Source organism: Numida meleagris, chromosome 17, assembly GCF_002078875.1.
Source record: "Numida meleagris isolate 19003 breed g44 Domestic line chromosome 17, NumMel1.0, whole genome shotgun sequence".
NCBI lineage: Eukaryota > Metazoa > Chordata > Aves > Galliformes > Numididae > Numida > Numida meleagris.
Window position 1 is genome coordinate 2,980,804 of NC_034425.1, and position 21,762 is coordinate 3,002,565.

The following is a 21,762-nucleotide window of genomic DNA, read 5'->3' on the forward strand; positions in this document are numbered from 1 at the left end:
AATTAAAACATGTTCTGTGTAGCCAAAGAATCCATTTTAACTGGTTTAAACAATACACCGAAACTTGTCTAATTCTGAATTACTGCTATTTCTAATAAGAGATCAATCAAAAAAGCTTGAGAGTCAGTGTAAGGCAAAGCTTTGGGTGAGTAGGTGAGGGACGAATCATGACGTAGTTGAATGGTACTCAAATGAGATTTAAGAAAGTAAACAGAGAAACACCCCACGTTTTCAGGATAAAGGGACTTTGTATTAAATCCTCAAGAGAGTAGTTCTGTTCATTGTAACACCTGCACGATAGGAGAGCATTGCTTTTGTTTAGGGTCTTCCATCCAGTAGAGCAGGTCACCAAGGTGTGTATGAGCTACATGTACAAATGAATTTACTTTTTACATATATTTATAGCTTTACCCATTATTGATGTGCAGCCAGTGGCAGAGAAGAGTATGATAAATGAGTTCATAGCTCTGCCTGGCAGTTAGGACTGCTTCCTATGAGAGAATAAATACAAACTGCAGCTGGATGTGCAGGGACACAGAGGCTACTTGAGCTCCATGAGGCCAGCCTGGTTTTGTTCAAATTTCCTGTGTGCTGCTGAAGAGTATGCAAGCAAAGAAGCTTCAGGATCTTTAGTTAGCAGAGAACATCAGCTGTGTAGCTGGTGCCCATTTTCTGCAGTGTAGATTGTACCAGAGTTGGAATAGTTTGTCTTGTAATTGTGCGGATTTTACCTAGGCATTGAAGTGTTTTGGTTGGCCTGGTGGTGGATGGTCCCAGGCAGAGTCAGATTGTCAGTGTGAATTCCCCTAGATACGCTTTTAACAAACTTTAGTCTAAACTGAACAGTGGAAAAAATGCACGGGAAGGAAAAACATATGCTACTGGGATAAAACAGCAATGCATACTGGTATTACTGTGTTGTGGAAATTTGAGCAGTCCTACAGAGTTGCTTCAGTTCTCAGTTCACTTGTTCAACATTAAACTGTTATGTTCTCAAAATAATTACATAGCGTGGAAGCGTGGAGTGACCATTCTGCCGTGTTGTTCAGTGGGGTGCTCACTGGAATTATCAAAGCTATTGGATCCACCCTGAAGCAACCTAAGGCCTGGATTGCCCCAGGGCAGGGCGCTGTGGTGGTCAAAGCTTAGACAGGATGAAGCACGGGGGTAAGCATTTGCATCTATAAAACAATTTCCAAGCCTATGTATTGACGGAGTGACTCCCTCTAAGGAAAATTAATTTGTATATGAGAGTAATATGTAACTTTGTATCCTGGCTCAAGAGTGAGCGATCTGACTGTGTACAAAAAGCTATAGCAAATACTCGGTACAATGCTCATAAGCTGCCACAGCTACTTGTAAACCTGCTGAGCATTTGTTCACTGAAGACTTTTTACCACCTCTGTAGCACTTCCTCCTTCTTTGGTCTAAAATTAGAGCCCAGATTAGAAGGGGAGCAGGGAGAAATCCATGCTCTTCACTGATTGTCACCAGAGATGCTTTTTTCTTTTTTTTTTTTTTTTTTCTTTTTAATTGAGGCAACTAAAACCTGCATTCGTATGTTCTTGGCTTCCTCCTGCCTTTTATAAACTATGAGATGTGGTGGAATTACGTCTCCAGCTTTGCAGCACGAAGGATTAGCATACACGTTAAACAGTCCATAAAGCTGTCAGGGTGCAGCACAAGCTCACAGCAGTTTGTCTGCGTGATGATCGAGGGCTCTCAGGTAGCTAGGGAACAGCTGGACTGAGACAACAACAGCAGAACTGCGTAGAGAGCTGATTGCTGAGTGGCAAACTCTATGTCGCTGATTAAATACTTTGTCTTTACAGGCCGGGTTTCCTTTTTCACCTCTGGATCAGAGAACTTGCATCGGGTGGAAAAGGTTCACTGGGGCACTCGCTACGCCATCACCATCTCCTTCACTTGCAACCCAGACCATGGCATCGGGGATCCAGTCTTGATGTAATTCCTCCAGGGGTGGAACATGAGGTCAGATGGAACAAGAGAAACCCTGTGAGAGAAATGGAGATAACTCTTATGGAATCTCATTGAATTAGAATTTCCCAGATGTATTAATATATCGTAATACATTTTATTTCCACGTGTACTTTTCAGTACGTACTGCAAACAGTGCCTTAAGGACCATCCTAGATTTGGTATGTTCTGTAAAAGGTTTGTCTCTATGTGGAATCCTGTGGTTGGCTCTTTATTTTTCTACTTATTTATTTTGATTCTTCAGTTTAAATGTTATGAACCACCTTTTGGACCGTATCTTGGTATGTCACCCCATGCCGCTGTTGAATTCTGTAGTCACTTCCATTACTGATGAGATTTAGAAAGTTTGACCAAAGTTAATTCAGTAAGATGAGTGCTATTCATTTGGACGTCTCTCCTCTTGATAATGTATTCTCCATAGCACAGGCAGTACACCTGTGGTTTGACTACTGGGCTTTACTTGAACTTTTTTTAAAATTAAATTTCTATGGAAATGTTCTGCTACAACCAGGGACTAGTTAATATGATGTCAGAACTACAGCCTTACAGTTAGCCAGAAAGTGCATCACTTCTGGATTGCAAATGCTGTGGTGTATTAGGAAATGGCACCACCGTGGATTCCTCTGACCAGAATGCAGCATTCCCAATGCACCTCACTTTGTCAGTGTCATCTTAATGAAAATGATCAATCTCCTGGTCAGAAACCACACGCTAGGTTTATGGGAGTGTGACCATCGAACCGTGTACATCAAGTATTAAAAGGAGAGCTGGGCAGAGGTGGTCAGCCTGTATTCAGCTGAGTGTTCAGCTGTCCAAATTCCCAGCTATGACTGTGGGATTTGGGAGCAGCACAGGTGAGAAGAAAGTTGGCTTTGTGGTGGTTTTCCATGTGCTGGTCTCTTTAGGCTTGATCCTGTAAACCCTGACTTGCTGCTTGGACAGCTGGGTAACGAAACCACACGGAGCAGCTGTGTGTGGTATGTGGGCTCTGAGGGAAGCTGGTGTCCACTTACCCCTTAAACTGAAATGCTCTCGAGCTGGAACTCACTTGTAAAAGAATTTGAAACATCTCTTTATTGGGCGTAAATTTAATCTTAAGACCCCTTTTAAAAGAACTCTTGATTTCTGTTATTGTTGACACTGCTTACAAATGTGTAGTGAGGTGCTATGTTTACCTTGTCTAAGAACAATGTTTTATCTGTTTCAGAAAGTTTATCAATAGTTTTTGATTTCTCTTTTTTGGCTTAGTATGAAGATTTCTGTCTACTAGGATCATTAATCTGTGACATTATTAGAATAATGAATTGCTCTCTCTCTGCAGAGAGAAAGGGGTGATTGTGTTGTAGTATAGATGAAATAAAACAATGAATTGTAAAGAAAGGCTTTTGTGGGCCACCACGTTAAGTAAATCATAGGAAGAAGGTCTTTTTTTCCTCAAATTCTGAAGTAAACATGTCGATTTCATTTATTATCTTTTCTATGAAAGTGAAAAGCTGGAGATGTGCTTTAATTTTTTTTTAATTCATATGTTTTCATACAGTTTTCATTTTGTTTTAACCTACCATTCTGTGGAAATTATAAGTACTGGGGAGATTTCACTAACGATGTGTACAAAGAGAACCATGACTGGACACTTGCACTTGTTCTCTGAGTATTTTCTGCACACCAGCAAGATCGGTCTTCTGAGATTTCATTGCTGTTCTGAGACCTGAGAAGGGCTTCCTAGTCCTTCCTAGTCTCCACGGAGTTGTTTCAGTGGCTGGACGGCAGGGAAATAACGCTGTTATTTGGATTCTGTATCTAATTACTTGTCTCCAAGGCCATTAATTCAAGTTGCATCACACTGAAGTTGTATGTTTATGCGAAGGCAGACCAAGATCACCAGCAACAGTTCTACTGGCTTAAAACTTGATTCCTAACACCACCTTGTGATTTAAGCACGGAGCCTTTTGCACTGCTGTCAGAGAAATCTAAATATCAATGGACCTCTGTGGATTTGGGTTTGATTCTCCAGGTCGAGGAATAAAAACTGAGGGCTCGGCCATTTTTCCACAAGTTTACTAGTTACTTTTCTGTCATACAGGCTTCGAGTTGCACTAAATGGAAGTGGCACATCCAGAGCTGCCCTCTATAAAACACTGCTTAACAAGAACATGTCAGGCCATGGGGGAAATCTCAGCTAATCTCCTCTCAGATGTTAATCTTCTGAAGATCCTGTGTATTGTAATATCTTCCAAACGTGGTGCACTTCTCCCATAATGTGAACTGACTGACGTTCAGAAATAAAATCCAATTGATATTTGTGTCTTCTGGGGTTTTTAAGCTTTAGTAACGTGTTTGATGTGGTGACCAAACCTGTCAAATGCGATTTGTGAGAAACGTGTGCACTGTACCTGGTAGCAGAATTTGTGTTTTGAAAGAAGCATAATAATTCAATGTGTTGTGCGTTCCAGTACTAATCAAGATTTTATATTTGAAGCTTCAGTATCCAGACTACTAAAAGCAATAGCTAGATCCACAAAGAAATTAAGTGGCAAATGAGGGAGTACAGCACAATCTGAAAGATTCTGAACCTCCAGCAGGGAAATAATAACAGCAGAAAGGCTGATGTTCCTGAGGCACATTGGAATCTGCAGAATTCAGCGATCATTAGAAATAAGCTTGACTTAATTTTAGCCCCCTGATAACTTTTTATTAAGGGTATCTCTCCCCGTTTCTTGACAGATCACTCTGAATCCGAAATACTAATTGCTGTTGATATATCCATCTGTCCTCTCTCAGGTTCAGCCTGCCTCGCTGCTGGGAAACGCAGTGCTCCTTTTCTCAGAATTCAGATTGAGGGCAGAATTTGTTCTATTGAACTAGTATAAATCTGATGCCAAGCTGCTGCAGACAAGAGCTCTTAATCGAACACTTGCTAAAACCAGAATCTGGCTGGGTGTTTCCCAGTGGTGTAAAAACTTCTGTATAGAACCCTCGTGGTTCAAGTAACGTAGAGAAAGGTTGGTATGTGGCCAGTGGGAACTGGGGCAAAGGTTGGGCATACATTTGAGCCTTGTCCCTTAAAGCATATTCATTGCAAGTATTTAGGAATGTTAATTTAAGCATTTCTAAAGGAAGATGAAGCCTGTTTGTGTGAAATAAAAGCCAGAGCAAAATAGAAAAGGCACCAGGAGACCAAGCCAGGCTTTGAATCCCCACTAAGACCTTGGGTAACGCTTCTGGAGGACTAATCCAATGATACTTTGGAAATTATTTTTCTATTCAAAGATGTTGGAGAATACCAGGATGCCTTGTAAAACTAACAGGTACGTGATCAGATTTGGTCTCTGGCATACACCTAGCTTCTACTCCTATAGCATGCATTGCATTTTATTTTTTTAATCCTGTACACCCTGACTCTTGGAGCACTGAGTGGACCTCTTGGGATTTCTCACATGTAAAATTTTCAATTGTGTAAGCAGTTGTGGAATCATTGTGTCTTTCTTAACACCCCATAAATAACAAGAGCTTTGGAGAGGCACATTTGCACTGAGATTTGTCCTGAAGATGTGTTGTCCACCTGAGATATTACACGCTCCATCTGAATGAATTTTAAGTCCAGAAAAGCTTGTTGGAATACTCTGTTTACAGAAAGACCATGCTGTCAAGAAATCCTGGGTTTGCTTCTTTATTTCCAATAGAAGCAGGAGGAAATACAGCCAGCCACTCCGCTCCTCTGCCTCTACACAAAGAAAGAAAATCCCAGCTCCCTTCTCTCCTGCTTGAGTCGGTTGTGAGGAAACCCAACCGAAGATTCCAAGAATAGCAGAAGAGTTATTTCCTTCATGAACCACAGATGGCTCTGGCACGCATCGATCACCAGCCTCATTCAAAAGGCAGGTTTTCAGGAAATGCAGCCCAGAGAGCCCTCGTAAAGCGGTGGTAATTCCCTGGTGAGTGGCTATGGCTCCTTGTAAAAAGAGCACTGAAGAAGTATAGCATCGTTTGCCTTATCTCTGCTTTTGTAAACCCTCTTAGATAGAAGGCTGAGAGCTGATTTTACAGCTTGTTTGCTGAAACCTACCAGGCAGCTCTCCTTTAACACAGCCCATTTATCCCTCAAGTGTCTGCGCAGGTACGTTTATCTTCCACACAAGCATGTGTGGCTTTGTACTAAAGCTTCACAGGAGGCAAAATAACTCCTATTTCCAAACTGCGCGTCTTTCTTTGATTCTGTTCCATCATCTCCTCTCAAATCTCTTATTTCATCTCACTTCTGTCCTAGCACACTTAAGCTTTTTACCCACTGTGAATGCTAAATAGGGAATATAAGTGCATACCATTATTTATTCGCTGCCTGGGTCATCAGAATTGTCTGAGACATTTGCAAGTGGCATTTGCCTTGATGTTCAGCGACATGACAAGTGCTTGACCTCGTGCTATCCCATAAAGGCTGCAAACAGTGACCTGGAAAAGCACACTATGCCACGTCAGAGCCTGGTGCCAGCAGTTTGTGCCTCATCTGCTCTGTGATGCAGGTGCAGGGCTGTTTAGTTTCAAAGGGATTAGGGTTCTCTTACAGCAAGAGATGCTCATCACTCTGCATCCCAACCTGTGAAAAAGCCCTGTGTTGCTAAGTGTAGCTCTACGATGCTTGCAGGTTCAAAATAGCAATGCTTCAGGCACCCAATGTGTTTTGGTGGACAGACCCTCATACGTGGCTTATTTTTCTCAGCCATACTCAAAGGAGCAGTCTTTTTCCTGTAACCTTTTTAACCCATGCTGTGTATTCAACTTGAAGAAGAATTTTTGATTGTGGTAGAACTGACAAGCGTTCGACTCCCATAATTTTTTTCATTCTTTAACTTAATACGCTCTTATTTTTCTTCTCCTACAGCATTGTCCTCACTTCAAAGCACACCTTTCATTTCAGAGAGCTGTTTGTTTCCATCTCACCCCTTTTCTTACACAGCTGAAAGAATGACAAGGTAGGGATCGATGCTGGCTGTTGAATGTGCTTGCCTTCTTGAGAAAACTTGTAGATAGAAAGTACTGAATTTTGAAACGGACACAAGAAAACTTGGTTGATGTTCATCATCAGTGGCTGTTTTGCATTACGGAGCGGATCTTGTTAGGGGATCCCTGCTGGCAGAGATGCTCCTACATGTGCACACCAGACTGCAGGATCACTAGAAACGCTTGGATACTAAAATCACTGAAGCAGCCGGGAAGCACCAGCTCCTTCACTGCTGTAACCTTCCAATGCACTCAAGCAAAGCAATCCCCTCGAAATATCTAGGTTTACTGCTGGATAATTCTGAGGCTTTCCAGGCAGCCTGGACTGATTGAATCTCTGAGCTGTTGGCTCAGATACATGGCTAACTGCTGTGCCTCACGGAGATCTCCGGCTGTGCCCTCAGGCTGCAGAAGCCATGGTGCCTGAAATCACAGTGCCTCTCAGAGAGGGAAAAAATCTCAGTGCTTTCCCTTGAGCCTGCTTTTCACTGCCAGGATAAGGTCTCTGGGGGGATGTGCACATTGTCAGTGACTTTCCTGGTGTATTACTTGGGCAGCCAGAGCATTAAATCTGGGGGGGGACATAAAAAGCAGTGGGTCCTCATGGAGTTACTTTGCATCAGTTGGCTCTGAATGGTAGTTTCTTCCAGCCCCACGAGCAGGCAAACATTTTTATTTCTGGTATATGTCATTACCGAAGAGGAGGAGACGTGTTCCAGGAATCCTCTTTGCATTTAGGGCTTTAAATGTGACTCACTGAACACCCACCTAAAAAGAGAAGGCCACATTCCAGCAGATGATTCCAAACTTTAACAGGTGCTGTGAAACCAGGGAAGTCTTACCCCATTCAGTCCTTGCACTTCTCAACAGAAAATGAATGAGAAAATGATCTTGCATTCTTTCTATTTCTCAGTTGCAGTTGTGGGCCATAAATGTGTTTTCTCATTGTTTTGGAGGGAGATAGAAAATAACTAGGAAGGAATTCCTCTCCACAGGGAGGAACAGGATCAAAATAAACTTGCTCTGTTGTTTCCTAGTGTGAGAAATAAATATAGCAAAAGTAAGTCAAGCAGAGGGAGAAGTTAAAAAGAGGGTGGTGACAGAGCGGATTCCTCCTACGTTTACTTGTCTGTATCAATGCTGAACTGATTCCTCCACTTTCTATCTGCTATACTGCTCTGTTTAAAGAAAAGATGAAATCAGACAACTGGATATTGTGACTCGCAGGGAGCAGAGCTCTTGTTAAATCCCTTCAGAAAACTCTCAACGGGACCTCTTCCTTAGCACCATTTACTTGGGATATTTATCCCGTCCGTATTGCTTAAATTAATAGTGAATGTTGAGCATGCTGGGTTAAGAAAGCCATGCTGCATCCATAAGATTGCATTAATATCCAAAATAATGCATCACGTTTCCTCTGCGTGTGTCAGCGATGGAGGCACTCGCTCACAGCTCGCTTAGTGCTGCTCAGCCCCTTTGAGTCTTCCATCTTCGCTGCTGCCCACCCACTGCCTCTGCACGCTGGTGCTTCCATCTCAGGAACCAGAGCTTGACACCCCTTGACTTTGTTTGCCAAATGCTTTTAGCACCTCCAGAGGGCTGCTAAGGCAGGGAATGCCAACGTGCTGCAAACCCTATTGCTTCCAGCAGAAGTTAAAACACGCTTCCACGCTGCAGCTCGGGTTTGTGTCTAGGCTTTTGGGCAGGCCGTTAAAATTTGTCCCCTTCCTAATCATTCTCCTTAAACGAAATACTTTGGCCATGAAGCATGCGCAGAAGGGCAGTAATCAAAACCTTCCCATAGCTGAATCCTACAGGGAGCTAGTTCAGACTCGAGCATCTCAGAAGCAATTTTTCTGCCTTCTGGTGATTGGGAGGATGGCAGAAGTGAAGGTGCTGACAGCAGCTGTGCTGCTCGCTGATTCCCCTGGAGTGGGAAATGTAATTGTAACTGGGACTGTACGTACATTTATAAACAAGAGCTTGTACATTAATGCTACGAACGTGGCAAAGGTTACAGGCAGCAGTAATACCTCTAATTAAATCATTACACGGAACTGGAAAAACAAGAGCTTTGAGCCTTAAAGCTTTGGTATTAATAAATGAAATTGAGTGAGTGAGTAAACGGATCAATTAACTTAATAGAAAAAGTAAATGTCATTGTCTGCCTCTCCCCTGCCCAGCAGCTGTTATTGAACCTGAGTTTTCTTCCCTTCCAGCTGGGGCTGAACACAGGGGATGGACGGACAGCAGGGCAGAATGCAGCCTGGCCATCAGCCTGCTCCCAGGGCTGCTCCCTGGGACATCCACACGGAGAGGACGAAAGTGGGAAAAGGATTTGCTTGGTCTGCTGCCATTTCGGGTTAGTCTGAAGTTGATCCTCAGGATGTACAAGTGTGCCTTTCCCCTCTGATATTTTAAGTGAAGAACAAGGATATTGCAAAATCTTTCAAAATGAATGAGGTTTGAGGTCTCTGGCTTACTTGCTGAATGCGGGCAGAGATCTACAGATGCACGAGACTATCATTTAGGAGACAAGTATTTTCCAGTTGTGCTCAAGGCCCTGAAAGCTGAGGACAGCATGTGTGCATCTGAGACAGCTTTATTCCTTGAGCATGCAAGCAATTGTACCAGAACACCCAGGGAAATCCACCTGTAAACTAGCTGCCTTGGGACTGGGAGGCCTGCAGTCACCGTCCCTGGGGGAGTTCAAGAAGAGGGCAGATGTGGCACTGAGGGACGTGGCTGGTGGGCATGGTGTGTTGGGTTGATGGTTGGACTGGATGATCTTAGTGGTCTTTCCAACCTTAATGATTCTATGATTGGGAAGAATACAGATGTGGAAGGAATGTTTGACTTTGTCTTCTTCAAAATACTGGCCTGGCCGTAAATATTACGTAAGTTCTGTTTAGGTGTAATAGCTGAGAATGGTTCCTAGCCACGAGCTCTCCCACTGCTAAATACTGAAAATACTGAAAATAATCTGAAATAGGAGAACTCCATAAAACAGCATTTTGCAACGCTGGCCCGTTGCAAACAAAAGCCAGCTTATGGCTTTGGGCATAGACTTAAACCAGCCCCGGGTATAAGCTTTTACAGGTGACTCAGGTGAAGGTTGCTAGTCCTCTCTTTCTGCAAAATACCGGAGGTGCTGCTGTTCCCTTCCCCCATGGCTCCTTCTGGCCCCAGGGCCGAGGCCTGTGGGTGCCACTGGGTGCACACTGCAGGCACCTCCCAGCAGCCGGGCCCAGCTGTGCGCCTCTCCTCCTGGAGACAGTTACTCTAAACAGCAGAGCTGGTGTTTATCCTCGAGGCCGCGATTCCATCAATTCGCCCAGTTTATGTTGGGGAGAGGCAGTAAAATGTGATGCTTGGAAGAATTCTGACTGCACGCGCTCCCACGTAGGAGGCCAAGAAATGCCTCGCCACCCCCGGCCCCTCGTGGGGTGGGTGGTGGAGACCACCCCAGGGTGAGGGTCAGGGTGTGGGGCTGGGTGCTGTGCTCTGGCTGCCAAGTTCTCAATGCAGTCAGCATCTGAGGACACATGTACCAGGACTGGAGGCTGCAGGGAGGTAGTGGCAGCAGAAAGGACTCCCAGAAAGGGAGCGGGAGAAAGAAAGGGTGCTCAAAGAAAGGGTGAGGATGATGGGACTGGAGGGAGACACTTGGGGATGTCTGACAGTGAAGCTCTGCTCCTCGTGTCCTTGTCTAAAGTGGTGTGAAGATGAAACCTACTGCTGAAATGCTAACTGCAGGTAGCAGTGCTGCAGTGCTGATCGGAACATCCCAATGATGCTCGGTGGGGACTGATGTCACACCTGCAGGCGTAATGGTGAAAAGTGAAGCTGGCAGCTAGCCTACAGGCTCCAGCAGATGGGAATCCCTTCATGTGGACAGACCAAAACAGGTTTTTAGAGACGATTCATGCAGTACTAATTGTTGAGATCAGCGTTTCGACAGCCATCCTCTGCTGATAGAGCTCCGTAGCTGCTCTGTGTCCTGCTGTTTCCTTGGGGACAAGGAGAGAACACCCCCTAACGCTCCTCTCCTTGAAATCATAGGGTTCTCACAGAGCTGCTTTATGGCTGACCCTCTTCTCAAAAAAGCAACGTATGAAGTCAGCCAGATCCCACCAGGAGCTTCCCTGTCCCCTCGGCAGCCTGGACTCAGAACGGACAAATCCATTAATTGCTTGATTTGTTATCATTCCAGATCACTTGTTCTGCCTGTTTGGGAGTTACATTCCTCAACAGGTTTGGATTCAATTTCACTGAACAATTTTGTAACCACGGGTAACTGCAGCAGTGACGTAGCTCTGCTCTGCTGCGAGGAGGCTGTCACGGTTGTCAGGCTCTAAGACCAACCTGCTTTGACAGCTCTTCTGCTTTGCAGAATTCACCTTGCAGTGTCTGCTCTGAAAAAAGCTGGTAAAATTATTTTCCTCTTTGCAGCATTTAATCTAAAAGGAAAACACGAGGAACAGTTCATGTGTGCCTTTGTAAAAGATTGATATGTCTCCAGAGATACAAGATCTGTCTGTTTTCTTTTTAGGGAGTACGCATTAGAATAAGTTTACTTTGTTCCAGGGCATATTGTGAAGGATGAGGTTCAGTACACTTCATTTTGTGCCTGGATTGGAGGAGCCCATAAATCTTAGAGGCTTTGGAAGTGCCAAGGGCAGATAAGTCTGCCTGTGGTCAGCAAGGGTTGTGAGGCTTTGCTTTTTCTTTTTGTTCCTTTGTGAACATCTGCAGCATTATTATTAACTAATAATTCTAAATTAAGCTGTACTCATCTTGATTCCAATGATATCTCTTCCTGAAGTCCTTTCCTCAAAACTCTCCCAGACAGTTTTCAAGTGAAACCAGTTACAAGCCTGCCTGAGCTCTCATACAGATACCTGACATTCTTCATGCAACAGTAAAATCACGACACTAAGCTGGAAAGGATTTATTATTATTTTTTTTTTGGTCTTGCACACTGCTGTGCTCAGGGGCCCTGGAGGTTTGTCTGTGCTCCAGAAAGCCTCTCTGGGTAATAAATGAGCAGGTGCCACCAGCAAAAGGCAGGGAGCGGAGTTCCTGCTTCCCACCAGCAGTGCTGGTATGCAAAGATTTTCAAACCCAGGTAAGGCGAGTGCTGTTTTGGAAAGATAAAATCAGCAGCAAGTGAACGAGCTCTTAATTAACCAAATATTCCCCCTGCTTGGCTTTCCAAATTATTCAATAACTGAACAATTATAATGAGCTCAGCAAGTAATTACAATCTATTCTGGACCGTGCCCTCGCCAACTGCAGCTTTCTCAGCACCAGCTGTGAACGTGCCAGGAAATGAAGCCCATGATGTGTGAGTCAAACAGCTGAAAACAGGAACAAACCACCCCGCCTTGGAGGCAGTGTGAGGAAAACTGCTGCCTCCATCCCGACTCTACGCTGAGTCCTCAAGTGTACGGCTGCCCCAAGACTTAGGAACCATCATACAAACGATTGGTGCGGATCAAATCGGCTGTGCTGCCTCTTCAAGGGTGCTCTAGCAAAGCAGGGCACAGAGGAGGCTTAAGCTGGAGCAGCAGCTGAGGAAATGTCCTATTTTGCCCCCAGCTATGCAGATCGGAGCTGTAGGATGCAGACTCCTTGGCTGGAGCTGCAGGATTTGGTGGGAGCAGTCCCGCAGTGCCCACCTTCTGGATATGCTGTGGAAATCAATAGAGACTTCTGCCCTCTCCCCAAGGAACAGATGGGAGAGGTATGACATTTCCCCAGAGCCTCCAAACTCTCCCTGCGTGTTTTGGGGTCTGGCAGGGGCACCCTCCCTCTGAAGAGAAGTGGGGATGGAAGGAGGGACTGCAGCGTGAGGCAAAGAAAAGATGGAGGATTGAAACAAGAGCACCAAAGGCAGCAACACGCTGAAAGCAAAAGTTTCTACTGAACAAACAAACTGAATGGTCACACTGAATCCACGACCCTTCTGTAAATGCTGCTCTCAGTGCGGGCAGGAGGCTCAGCCTGTGCAGAATGAGGGGGATGCGACACCGCCGAGGTGCAGGTCCTGGGCTGAAGTCAGCAATTATCCACAGACAGAGCTTGGAACACACACCTCACAGCTCCCTGAGATAAACATTGACTGCAGAACGTGAGGGAAGACGGAAGGCCTGTTATGATGCTGCTTTGATGCTTTTTCTTCTTCCTTTCCGAGGTCTAAGCTGGTGCCCTCCCTATTTCCATGCATTACAGAGGTAATGTAATGCCTCCTTGCAAGAGGTGGCTGCTGCAGCACTGAGCTTCCTGCCAGCCTTGGGCAGTTTCTCTGTGATCCCATTTGGGTTAATGAGCGATCCGCCGTGGCACAGTAATGTTTCACCTTTGCCTTGCACAGGTAGTGGAGCCCTCCTGCTCTGGGGCTGTGTGCAGGAGGGTGGCACTGGCGGGGACATGAGATGTTTTCCCAGGTTTAAAGCTTTTTTTCTCTTGACTTTTACTGGATTAAACCCAAGACTTGTTGCTGTCCCCCCCCCTCTAAATAACAGAGACAGATTGTGAATTCCTAGGGCCCCCAGTGTCCGGTAGTGAGAAGATTCACTTGGACGGAAGGAGAGAAAAGAGCAGGTGCTGTTCCAGCTGTGCCACTCCCTGCACTGTGCCCCCACTTAACCCAGAGCTGCAGAGCTCTCCCCATCGCTTTCTCATCCTCCCTAAGAGAAGTCGCTGCAAAGATAGTGGCGGCACCTGGAAATCAGAGCCACGTGTGCCGCAACGAGCTTGTGTTTGTATTAAACAAATGAAAGCAGCAAAGAAAAGCTACTCGGCTGCTGTTTGCTCTGTGGGCAATTACTCATGCTGTGCCTACAGCAGGCAGAAGTTCCTCGATTTAATTGTTCCAAAGAGATGCCAAGAACACAATGACAGGGAGTGCTGCTCTCACCTTCACCGGCCCCACTGCTCCCAACCCATACGTGGGGAGGAGGAGGCTGCCAGGAGGTGAAGAGCAGAGACTTTGCTCCCCACCATTCCTCCTGATCTTGGCTCTCACCTGCAGAGGGGCTGTGGAGCAACGGCGCAATGAAATAATGACGCTTTTATCAGGAGCATCGTTCCAGCTGCGCACCCTGAGATGCCAGCCAAGCACAGCTGCCATGGCTGCGGGCTAAGCGATAATCTTCACTGCCTGCCTGCCATTAATCTAAAAATGGACGAGGAGTTCTTCTGGTACACAAACATTCCCTCCGTTCGACCACTAGTAGCCAACTGGAATCCCAAGCTGTCCCTAAAAGGAGAGCGCTTAACTGCTGTGCATCATACCTCTCATCTGAGGATCTCCAAGCATTTCACACGTGTTACTGGTGTCTTCAAAACACTTGTGCAGAGCATGGTAACCACATCGCTGGTTTATAGGCAGCAGTGGGTGGCTTCTGTGAGGTCACACAATGAGTGCCTGGGGCTCGGAAGGAGCAGCGGGGCCTTCCCACCTCCTCCCACGGCTGATAATCTCCCACAGCTCGGATGTCAAGCGCTGCCCAGATAGGTGTACAGCATCACAGCCCTTGTAAATGTGGGCTTTATTAGCTATCTTGTTCTAAGCCTGCCTGGGATACTTATCAGCAGCCTTCAGGATGAATGGCCTCACCATGAGAGTCCTGTTGCCAGTGATGGGAAGGAAGATAACTGTACATTGAGCGGGATCAGATAACTGCTGCCTTCTGCTGCTGCTGCTGCTCCTGAGCCCTGACACTGAAGCTGCTTTCAAAACGTGGTGGTGGAGGTAACTCAGAAGAACGGCATTGCATCTGGAGCCTAAGATATTCCCTTCTACAGTGTTAAATGAAGGAAAACAACCTCTTATGAAGGAAAAAGCAGAAACTCTATGTATCTATAGGGTTTTCTAATACAGCGTCTCCTCCTGGGTGGCTTCTTGCATGAGCTGCCCCTATAGTTCCCAAATATGAAGCCAAGATGTCAAACTAAACAGTGTAGAAGTGTTACGAGTTTGATGGAAGCCTCTGATGAGGTTTGCAGGAGCACGTATGTGAAGCACTAACCGTCTCCAGAGCTCGGTGTTTATGGACACACCACATTTAGATTCAGGAATCTGCCTTGCTTTGTTTGGATGAATTCATATTTGTTTTTAGTTAAGAATTCAGGAGCTGAATTCAAGATCCTAACGGGCGTGCACAAGGAAAGGCTGACGGCACCATAGCGAGACGTGGCTGAAATGAGCTCAGCAGCTCTCACTTCTCCCCTGTCAGCGCCATTTTGGTTTGAGAGCTGTGTGCTCTGCCAAGCGCGGCTGATATCGCTGGGTGGGTTGGTGTTGCATACACTTATTTGTTACTTTTCCTCCAGATAACTTGGTGGAGGACTTGGGTAGGCTCTTTCTCAATGCTGAAGAAATTCAGCGAACTCTTCACCTTGCTCCTTGCTGGAGAAGCATTCCTAGTGTTTACAAAAATACTTCACTAAAAATTAAATGACCCGTGAGTTCTAAGGAGGATCTCAAATGCAAAGGCTCAATGCCAGAAGAATACTTCAGAATTCCTTTTTCCCTTTTAACTGTACCTTTTCTTGGGAAGCAAGGTGGGGAGGAAAACGCTGCACCAGTTTTCCTTCAGTATGCCCCATTGGGAACCTTCTCCCTGGGGCCAGGAGGCCACACTGGGACCACAGACCACTGGACTCAGCACTGAGCATCCAAAGCCCACCAGGCTTCATGAAACTCCAGGCCATCCAAATCTCCCCCCAGTACTTTGCTGCCAGCAACGCATCCTTTCCCCCTGCTGCGCTTTAGGTACGTTTCCCATCAAGGACAAAGAAGCTTGTATCATGGTAATAGTAATTATTTTAAAGAGTACTTATTTCCTGAGAAGCTGCTGCTACAATTTTCAAGACAAAGCAATAGCTGTACTGTCCTTGTTCGTTGCAGAGGAGTTGGGCTAGATGACTTTTAAGGGTCACAGAATCACCAAGGTTGGAAAAGATGTCTAAGTTCATCCAGTCCAACTGTCCACCTACCACGAACAGTTCCCCACTAAACCATGTCCCTCAGTACAACATCTAAATGTTTCCTGAGCACCTCCAGGGATGGTGACTCTACCACCTCCCTGGGCAGCCTGTGCCAGTGCCCGACCACTCTTTCGGAGAACAGTCACTTTCAACTCAAATGGTTCTGTGATTTCTTACAAGCCACAGCAATTAATGCTGAGTCCCTCAAATTCCCCAGAAAAACTGACAGTAGCAAGCATATAATATGGCAAAAAAGATGCCTGGCCAGGCTGATCTGCAGTCAGTCACCAGCCCTGGGTGTTTCCATGTGTGCTGCCAGTGAGGCTGTGCAAAATGATGGGAATAAGTCAGACCAGGTTTGCAAAGGAAGAAATGTGGGAGAGCAAAGTTAGCGCTTGGGAGTGGGCTTCTGTGCATAACAGACTCTTTTTATCCAGAAGATGCTGCAGTAATGTTATATTTTAAAGAAATTAAAAGCTATCGTGTAGCCAGGTTGTAAATCCTGAAATAAAAAGCTCATTTTCTTCCCGAGAACCTCAGGATGGAAGAGTGCTGCTGCCACCAGAGGGACTCCGAAGTACAACGGCCGATGGTGGGGCTGAATTCAGGATTTCCCTTATCTGCTCCCACTGGAGGTTCGAGGTTCGTGCACTTTCTATTCTGACCATGCTGATGGGGCACAGATGGTGCATTCCCTTTTGAGCACAGCAAATGTGTCACCCTGCCCTGGTCTCCTTGGTTAATGCACCCAGCTCTGCAAGGTACAAAGTGCCCATAAAATCACCTCTGTTTCGTGGGATTTCCTGCTATTCAGTCATACAATAGGCATAAAAATGACTGCTAAAATAGGACTTAAAACGTTAATGATTTGCTTGCATTCAGGACTAAATGGCAATGTGGGGCTTTTAAGCATTTACTGTAAATGTGCTGTTAAAAAGCAGAGAGGAATGCGATGAAAAATGTGTGATTCGACGTGAAGTCTGCAGAAAGTCAGCAAGACCCAAATGTGTTCTCCAGGGCATGGGGAGAAGGAGCACTCTTGCTTGTCTCCCGAAAAAAAGGAGCGCTCTCACCTTTCCTCTTTTCAAGTGAAAACAGAGAAATTGCTGTTACTGCAGCAGGTACTCCCTTAGCTTAGAGGAAGGAACGGGCTCGCAGGATGAGCACTTTTCTTTCACCGTCCACTGGTTTTGGTGCTGTGCTTTGGGGAGAGGGGACAGAGCGAGGCATAAAAACCTGAAAGCCAAGGGATGCTGCGGAAAATTTCTCATGATGAAGCTGCTTTCTTTCCTGTAAATAACGTATGGAGTTTTGCAGTGAGAACCCAGAGTCCTACACCCTCCCCAAACGCTCTGGGTGAGCAGTGGACAAAGCTGCCCCGTATGGGAATCCTAAAGGATGCGTCAGCCCCGGACAGCACTCTGTGCCATGGACACAAGGCAGCAATCCCGCTCCAGAGTTAACCACCAGATTGATTTGGTTTTGCTGTTAGACCACATGAAGACCATCTCCCAGCGTGAGCACACGGAGAATCGTCCAGGCTTCCCCAGCTACAGACGAGAGGAACTCACGTTCAAACATCCACCCTTGCAGGATATTTATGAAGCAGTCAAAGCTACTGCCTTCTGGCAGCGTGGCTGCTCCAGCGAGGCAATAAGAGAGCTGTTGTTTACACAATCCATCTCTTAAATTGCGCTCCAGTTCCCGGGAGTACGAGAGATTCCCGGGGAGCCGCGTTCCCAACGCTCTGCGCTCGGCGGCACGTTGCGCACACGGAGGATGCAGCGTTGCACGCTGCGCTGCTAACGGGCTGGCATTCATCATGCACAGCAGTGTTCCCTGATTGCTGGCCAGTTTGCCTTGTTAAATCGGCTCTCCCCTGCCCAAATGCCATGCTTTGTGGTGCCAGCTAGTTTACTGGTTCTTTTTGCGGAGTAAGAGCATGCGGGTTCACCAGAGCCTGATGGCAGTGAGGAGCAGCTCTGGGTGGCAAATGTGACAAGTGGCAAACCCATAATATTTCAACTCCATCTGGATGCTCCCCAGCAGCCCCCTGATGCTGACTGTGCTAAGGCTGCAGCATGGTCCTGCTGGGGACAGCGAGGGCAGGGACACCCAAAGTCACCCCACACTGTGGTAAGACTATACTTACTCTGCTCTTATTTATTTTCCCAAGCACAACCCTTTTCCAGTTTCCCCTTCTTGCTAATAACCACGGTTTTAGTCTTGTTGGCACTAGATGTTCTTGCATGTGATTTTTTTTAGCCAAGAAGTGTACTCCCTAATACTCCTCTTAATACCTCTGCAGCTCTCCCAGCTTCCATTATACACCTGATGACGTACACACTATTCCTATGGAGTAAGCATCCGTCCTATGGCAGCCTTGTCATGCTGTGGTGGGACGGTGGCCTTTCAAGGACCTTCTCCTTGGGGAAGCACTGGAAACCAAACCCATGAGCACTGCATCAGCTCAGGCTGGGTTCTTCTTGTGATCCAAGGCCATCACAGAATGGCACAGCACACCTTGGGGATGACGCGTGTGCTCCAACCTTCCCACACTGCCCTTATGCTAAGGCTTAGAATCATAGAATCCTAGAATGGTTTGGGTTGGAAGGGACCTTTAAGATCACCTAGTTCCAACCACCATGCTATAGGCAGGGACACCTCCCTCTAGACCAGGGCTTATCTCTGTTGTTCTTACAGGGGAGTGACTTCCAGCCTCGGAAGTGGGAAGGAAAGGGAAAGGAACAATGGCTTCTGAATGAATAATAATTAGAAAGGAATTAGTTCCTGAAGAGTTGTTCTTTTCAAGTGGTGAGGGCCGGTCTACCCTACCAATTCCCAGCAAGAACTGTGCTCCAGTTCCCCTTGTTGGGAAGGGAGTTGGCACCATCAGGTTCATTCCTACCACCCAGCCCGGAAGGCAGCAAAGTGGGTCGCCAGTGTTTCAAACAAAGTCCTGTGGTTAGAAGCAATATATGGCAATGCTAAGGCGAGTTACTTATTCCCCCTCCCCAAAAGCACCCCAAAACCCACACCAACATCAAGAATGCCTGACTGCCGGCACAGGAACGTGTTTCCCTGGTCTTCATCCAACACATGCTCTGGGGAGGTTATTTTTCTCCCCTGGTCAATGCGTCCCCTGGGCTGGGAGGGGGCACCTGGTGGAGGTCCATTCTTTATTTTACCAATAGAGGTGTTATAGCTTACAGGAAATTCTAACATCTGTGGAGGAGGTTTTGCGCTAAATGCTACGTGGGAAGAGGATGAGGAAAATATATGGAGGCAAAATGCTTCTGATGAAATGTCATGAATCAACGGGTTCCTTCCGTGAGTGTCAGGATACAGGTTTCAGTCATTATTTTGGAGCCTCGGGTCTTTCAGTGATGGCATTATAACAATGTTTTTTTTTCCCTTCCGAAGTCAATTTTCAGATTTTTCAAACTGTTGTCTGTAGAGGAAGGGACCGACTTAAAAAAACCAACAAAACCCCCAAAACTGTGGGAAATGAAAATCATCTCGGGTAGAACACCTGAAATATTACAAGCCTTTGTAGATAACCCTGCGGTTTCTGACAGCTTACCTCGTGGTTTTCAGATGCTTAGAGTTTGCAGTGCTGCTGCAGTGAATTTTAAAAGAGAGACTTTAATCCTGCTCGAGCTGTAGTGCACAATAATGTGACAGGAAATAGAAAAAGGGGCTTAAGGGTCTCCTTACGCACACTTTGAACGGGTAACAGGGATATGTAGGGCAAACCCAGGGCTTGCAGCTAAATTAAGCGATCCCGGGACAATTTCAGACCTTTGCGGATCTGACCCAGCTGTAGCCTGAGGACAGCAGAGGAATCATCACACAGGAGGAACCGCACAGAGCAGAGCTTGAAAAGAGTTTTCTGCAGACCCGAGCAAAGTATCCACCTCACCCTCTGCACCCAAACCAGAGAGGGATTCACTCACGCCAGCTGCTGGCAGGCCTCCCCTGACAGCCCTAAGCCAGAAAAAAACCAAAAAACATCTCAGAGTATTCAGGTGCGCCCAACTGCTTACACAGAGCGACCACCAGACAGGAGGTCTGAGGACCCTGGAGGGCAAAGGGGGCCCAGAGCCCTACCTCGGCCAGACGCTCTTCTGGTCCTGGTGTCTCCAGAGAGCCTCCTCTTCCTCACTTGTCCTTCAGCGTGGCCATGCCCAGGGCCTCCGAGCTGTAGTCGTACTGGTTGCTGGAGGACATGGAGCGTCCCCAGGAGCACTGCAGGTTGGAGCCCCTCTTGCGAAAGGAGGAGGTGAACCTGTAGAAGTTGCGGTGCCTGTTGCGCAGGTACTCCCGGTAGTTTTTGGTGAGCAGGGTGTAGAGGAAGGGGTTGATGCAGCTGTTGCTGTAGGTCAGGCAGGTCACCAGGTAGTTAATGCACTTTTGGGTTTGGGTGGTGAGCTGCAGGGGGCTGCTGTAGAGTCGCACCAGCTGCCAGATCCAAAAAGGCAGGAAGCAGGCCCAGAAGACCAGCACGATGCTGAAAATCATGATGAGGACCTTCTGCCGCGGGGACCTCTTGCTCTTCTCCTTGTGGGGCGGGTTCCGCTGGGACTCCAGGTAGGTCCTGGCCAGGCGCGTGTAGAGGAAGCCGATGATGATGCCCGGGGCCATGATGCTGGTGCTGAACAGCACCGTCAGGTAGGTCCGGTAGGCGTCCACGCTCCAGGTGGGCGCGCACATCCTCTTCACCTTGCCCTCCGCCTTGCTCCCCTCGGTCAGGGTGACCATCAGCATCATGGGCAGCGTGAGGAGCAGCGACACGGACCAGACGGCGCCCGCCGTCACCTTCCTGTAGCCGCGCGAGCGCTTCAGGGTGTCCAGGGGCCGCGTGACGGCCAGGTAGCGCTCGGTGCACATCAAGGTGAGGGTGAAGATGCTGGCGTGCATGGTGAGCAGGTCCAGGCTGAGCAGGATGCGGCACCCCAGGTCCCCGAAGTACCAGTCCTGGGCCAGGTAGGTGCAGACGATGAAGGGGATGGTGGAGAGGTAGAGCAGGTCGGCCAGGGCCAGGCTGACGATGGAGCTGTACATGGGGGCGGCGCAGCGCGCCGAGTGGCACATCACCACCAGCGTGTACACGTTGCCCGCCACCCCGGCCACGTACATCACCGACAGCACCGTCCCGAAGTCCGACGGGATGAGCAGAGGGCCGCCCTCGGGGGGGCCGCCACCGCCCGTCGTCCCGTTGTCCCCCGCCGCCGCCGTCCCGTTGGGCTCCATAGGCGGCGGCGGCGGCCCCACAGCCTCGCGGCGGCTCCGGCCCCGGCGGCGGCGGCAGCGGCCGCTCCGCCCCCCGCGGGATGCGGGCGGGGCCGGGGCTGCCCCCGGGGAAGGGCCGCGGCGCTGCCGGGCACGGAGCCGCCCCGCCGGGCTGCCGGGAGCACGCGGAGCCGCTCGGCCCGGGCGGCGGGAGCAAAGTTTGCGCTGCGCTCTGCCCGAGCCTCCCGGGGCAGCGGCGTTCGTCGCTTCGCTCGGAGAGCGCCGTGTTCCGCAGCGGGGAGAGCCCCGCGCTTCTGCACGTTGCGATCTGTGCGGCCGGGCGCCGCGAGATGGATGCGGAGCCGGGGCTGGAACAGCCTCTTTATTTCTCCGAAGTAGTTTGCGTTCGGAGCGTGGTTTTCCTTCGCTCCGAATAGCGCGGCTGTACGGCAGAGAGATTGAAGTTCGGGTTTCCGTGGCACCTGGCGCTGCGAAGTGGTGCTTTACGGAAAGAACTTTTCTGAGCGGTCAGATGGG

At 47.8% G+C, this 21,762-nt stretch overlaps 2 protein-coding genes across 3 annotated transcripts in view; one reads left to right on the forward strand and one right to left on the reverse strand.

The window, feature by feature from the left end:
* The window catches only part of OGFOD3 (2-oxoglutarate and iron dependent oxygenase domain containing 3), a 36,974-nt gene extending 32,672 nt beyond the window's left edge, over positions 1 to 4,302 (forward strand). The window contains exon 9 of the mRNA XM_021414564.1: positions 1,833 to 4,302. Coding sequence (XP_021270239.1) covers positions 1,833 to 1,969 — 137 coding nt within the window. The 3' untranslated portion in view covers positions 1,970 to 4,302. The remainder of the gene's footprint in view (positions 1 to 1,832) is intronic.
* LOC110407182 (urotensin-2 receptor-like) lies at positions 1,878 to 21,286 on the reverse strand. 2 transcript variants are annotated; one of them, XM_021414558.1, is made up of 2 exons: positions 20,104 to 21,286; positions 1,878 to 2,014 (listed from the first exon to the last, which is right to left on the reverse strand). In XM_021414558.1, exon 1 carries the CDS (start codon positions 21,244 to 21,246, stop codon positions 20,155 to 20,157), a length of 1,092 nt encoding a protein of 363 aa, XP_021270233.1. In that variant the 5' UTR covers positions 21,247 to 21,286; the 3' UTR covers positions 1,878 to 2,014; positions 20,104 to 20,154. The 2 variants fall into 2 exon arrangements, 1 of the variants encoding a protein (XP_021270233.1); XR_002443782.1 differs by lacking the exon at positions 20,104 to 21,286 and adding an exon at positions 14,296 to 14,401 and having other exon boundaries at positions 1,905 to 2,014.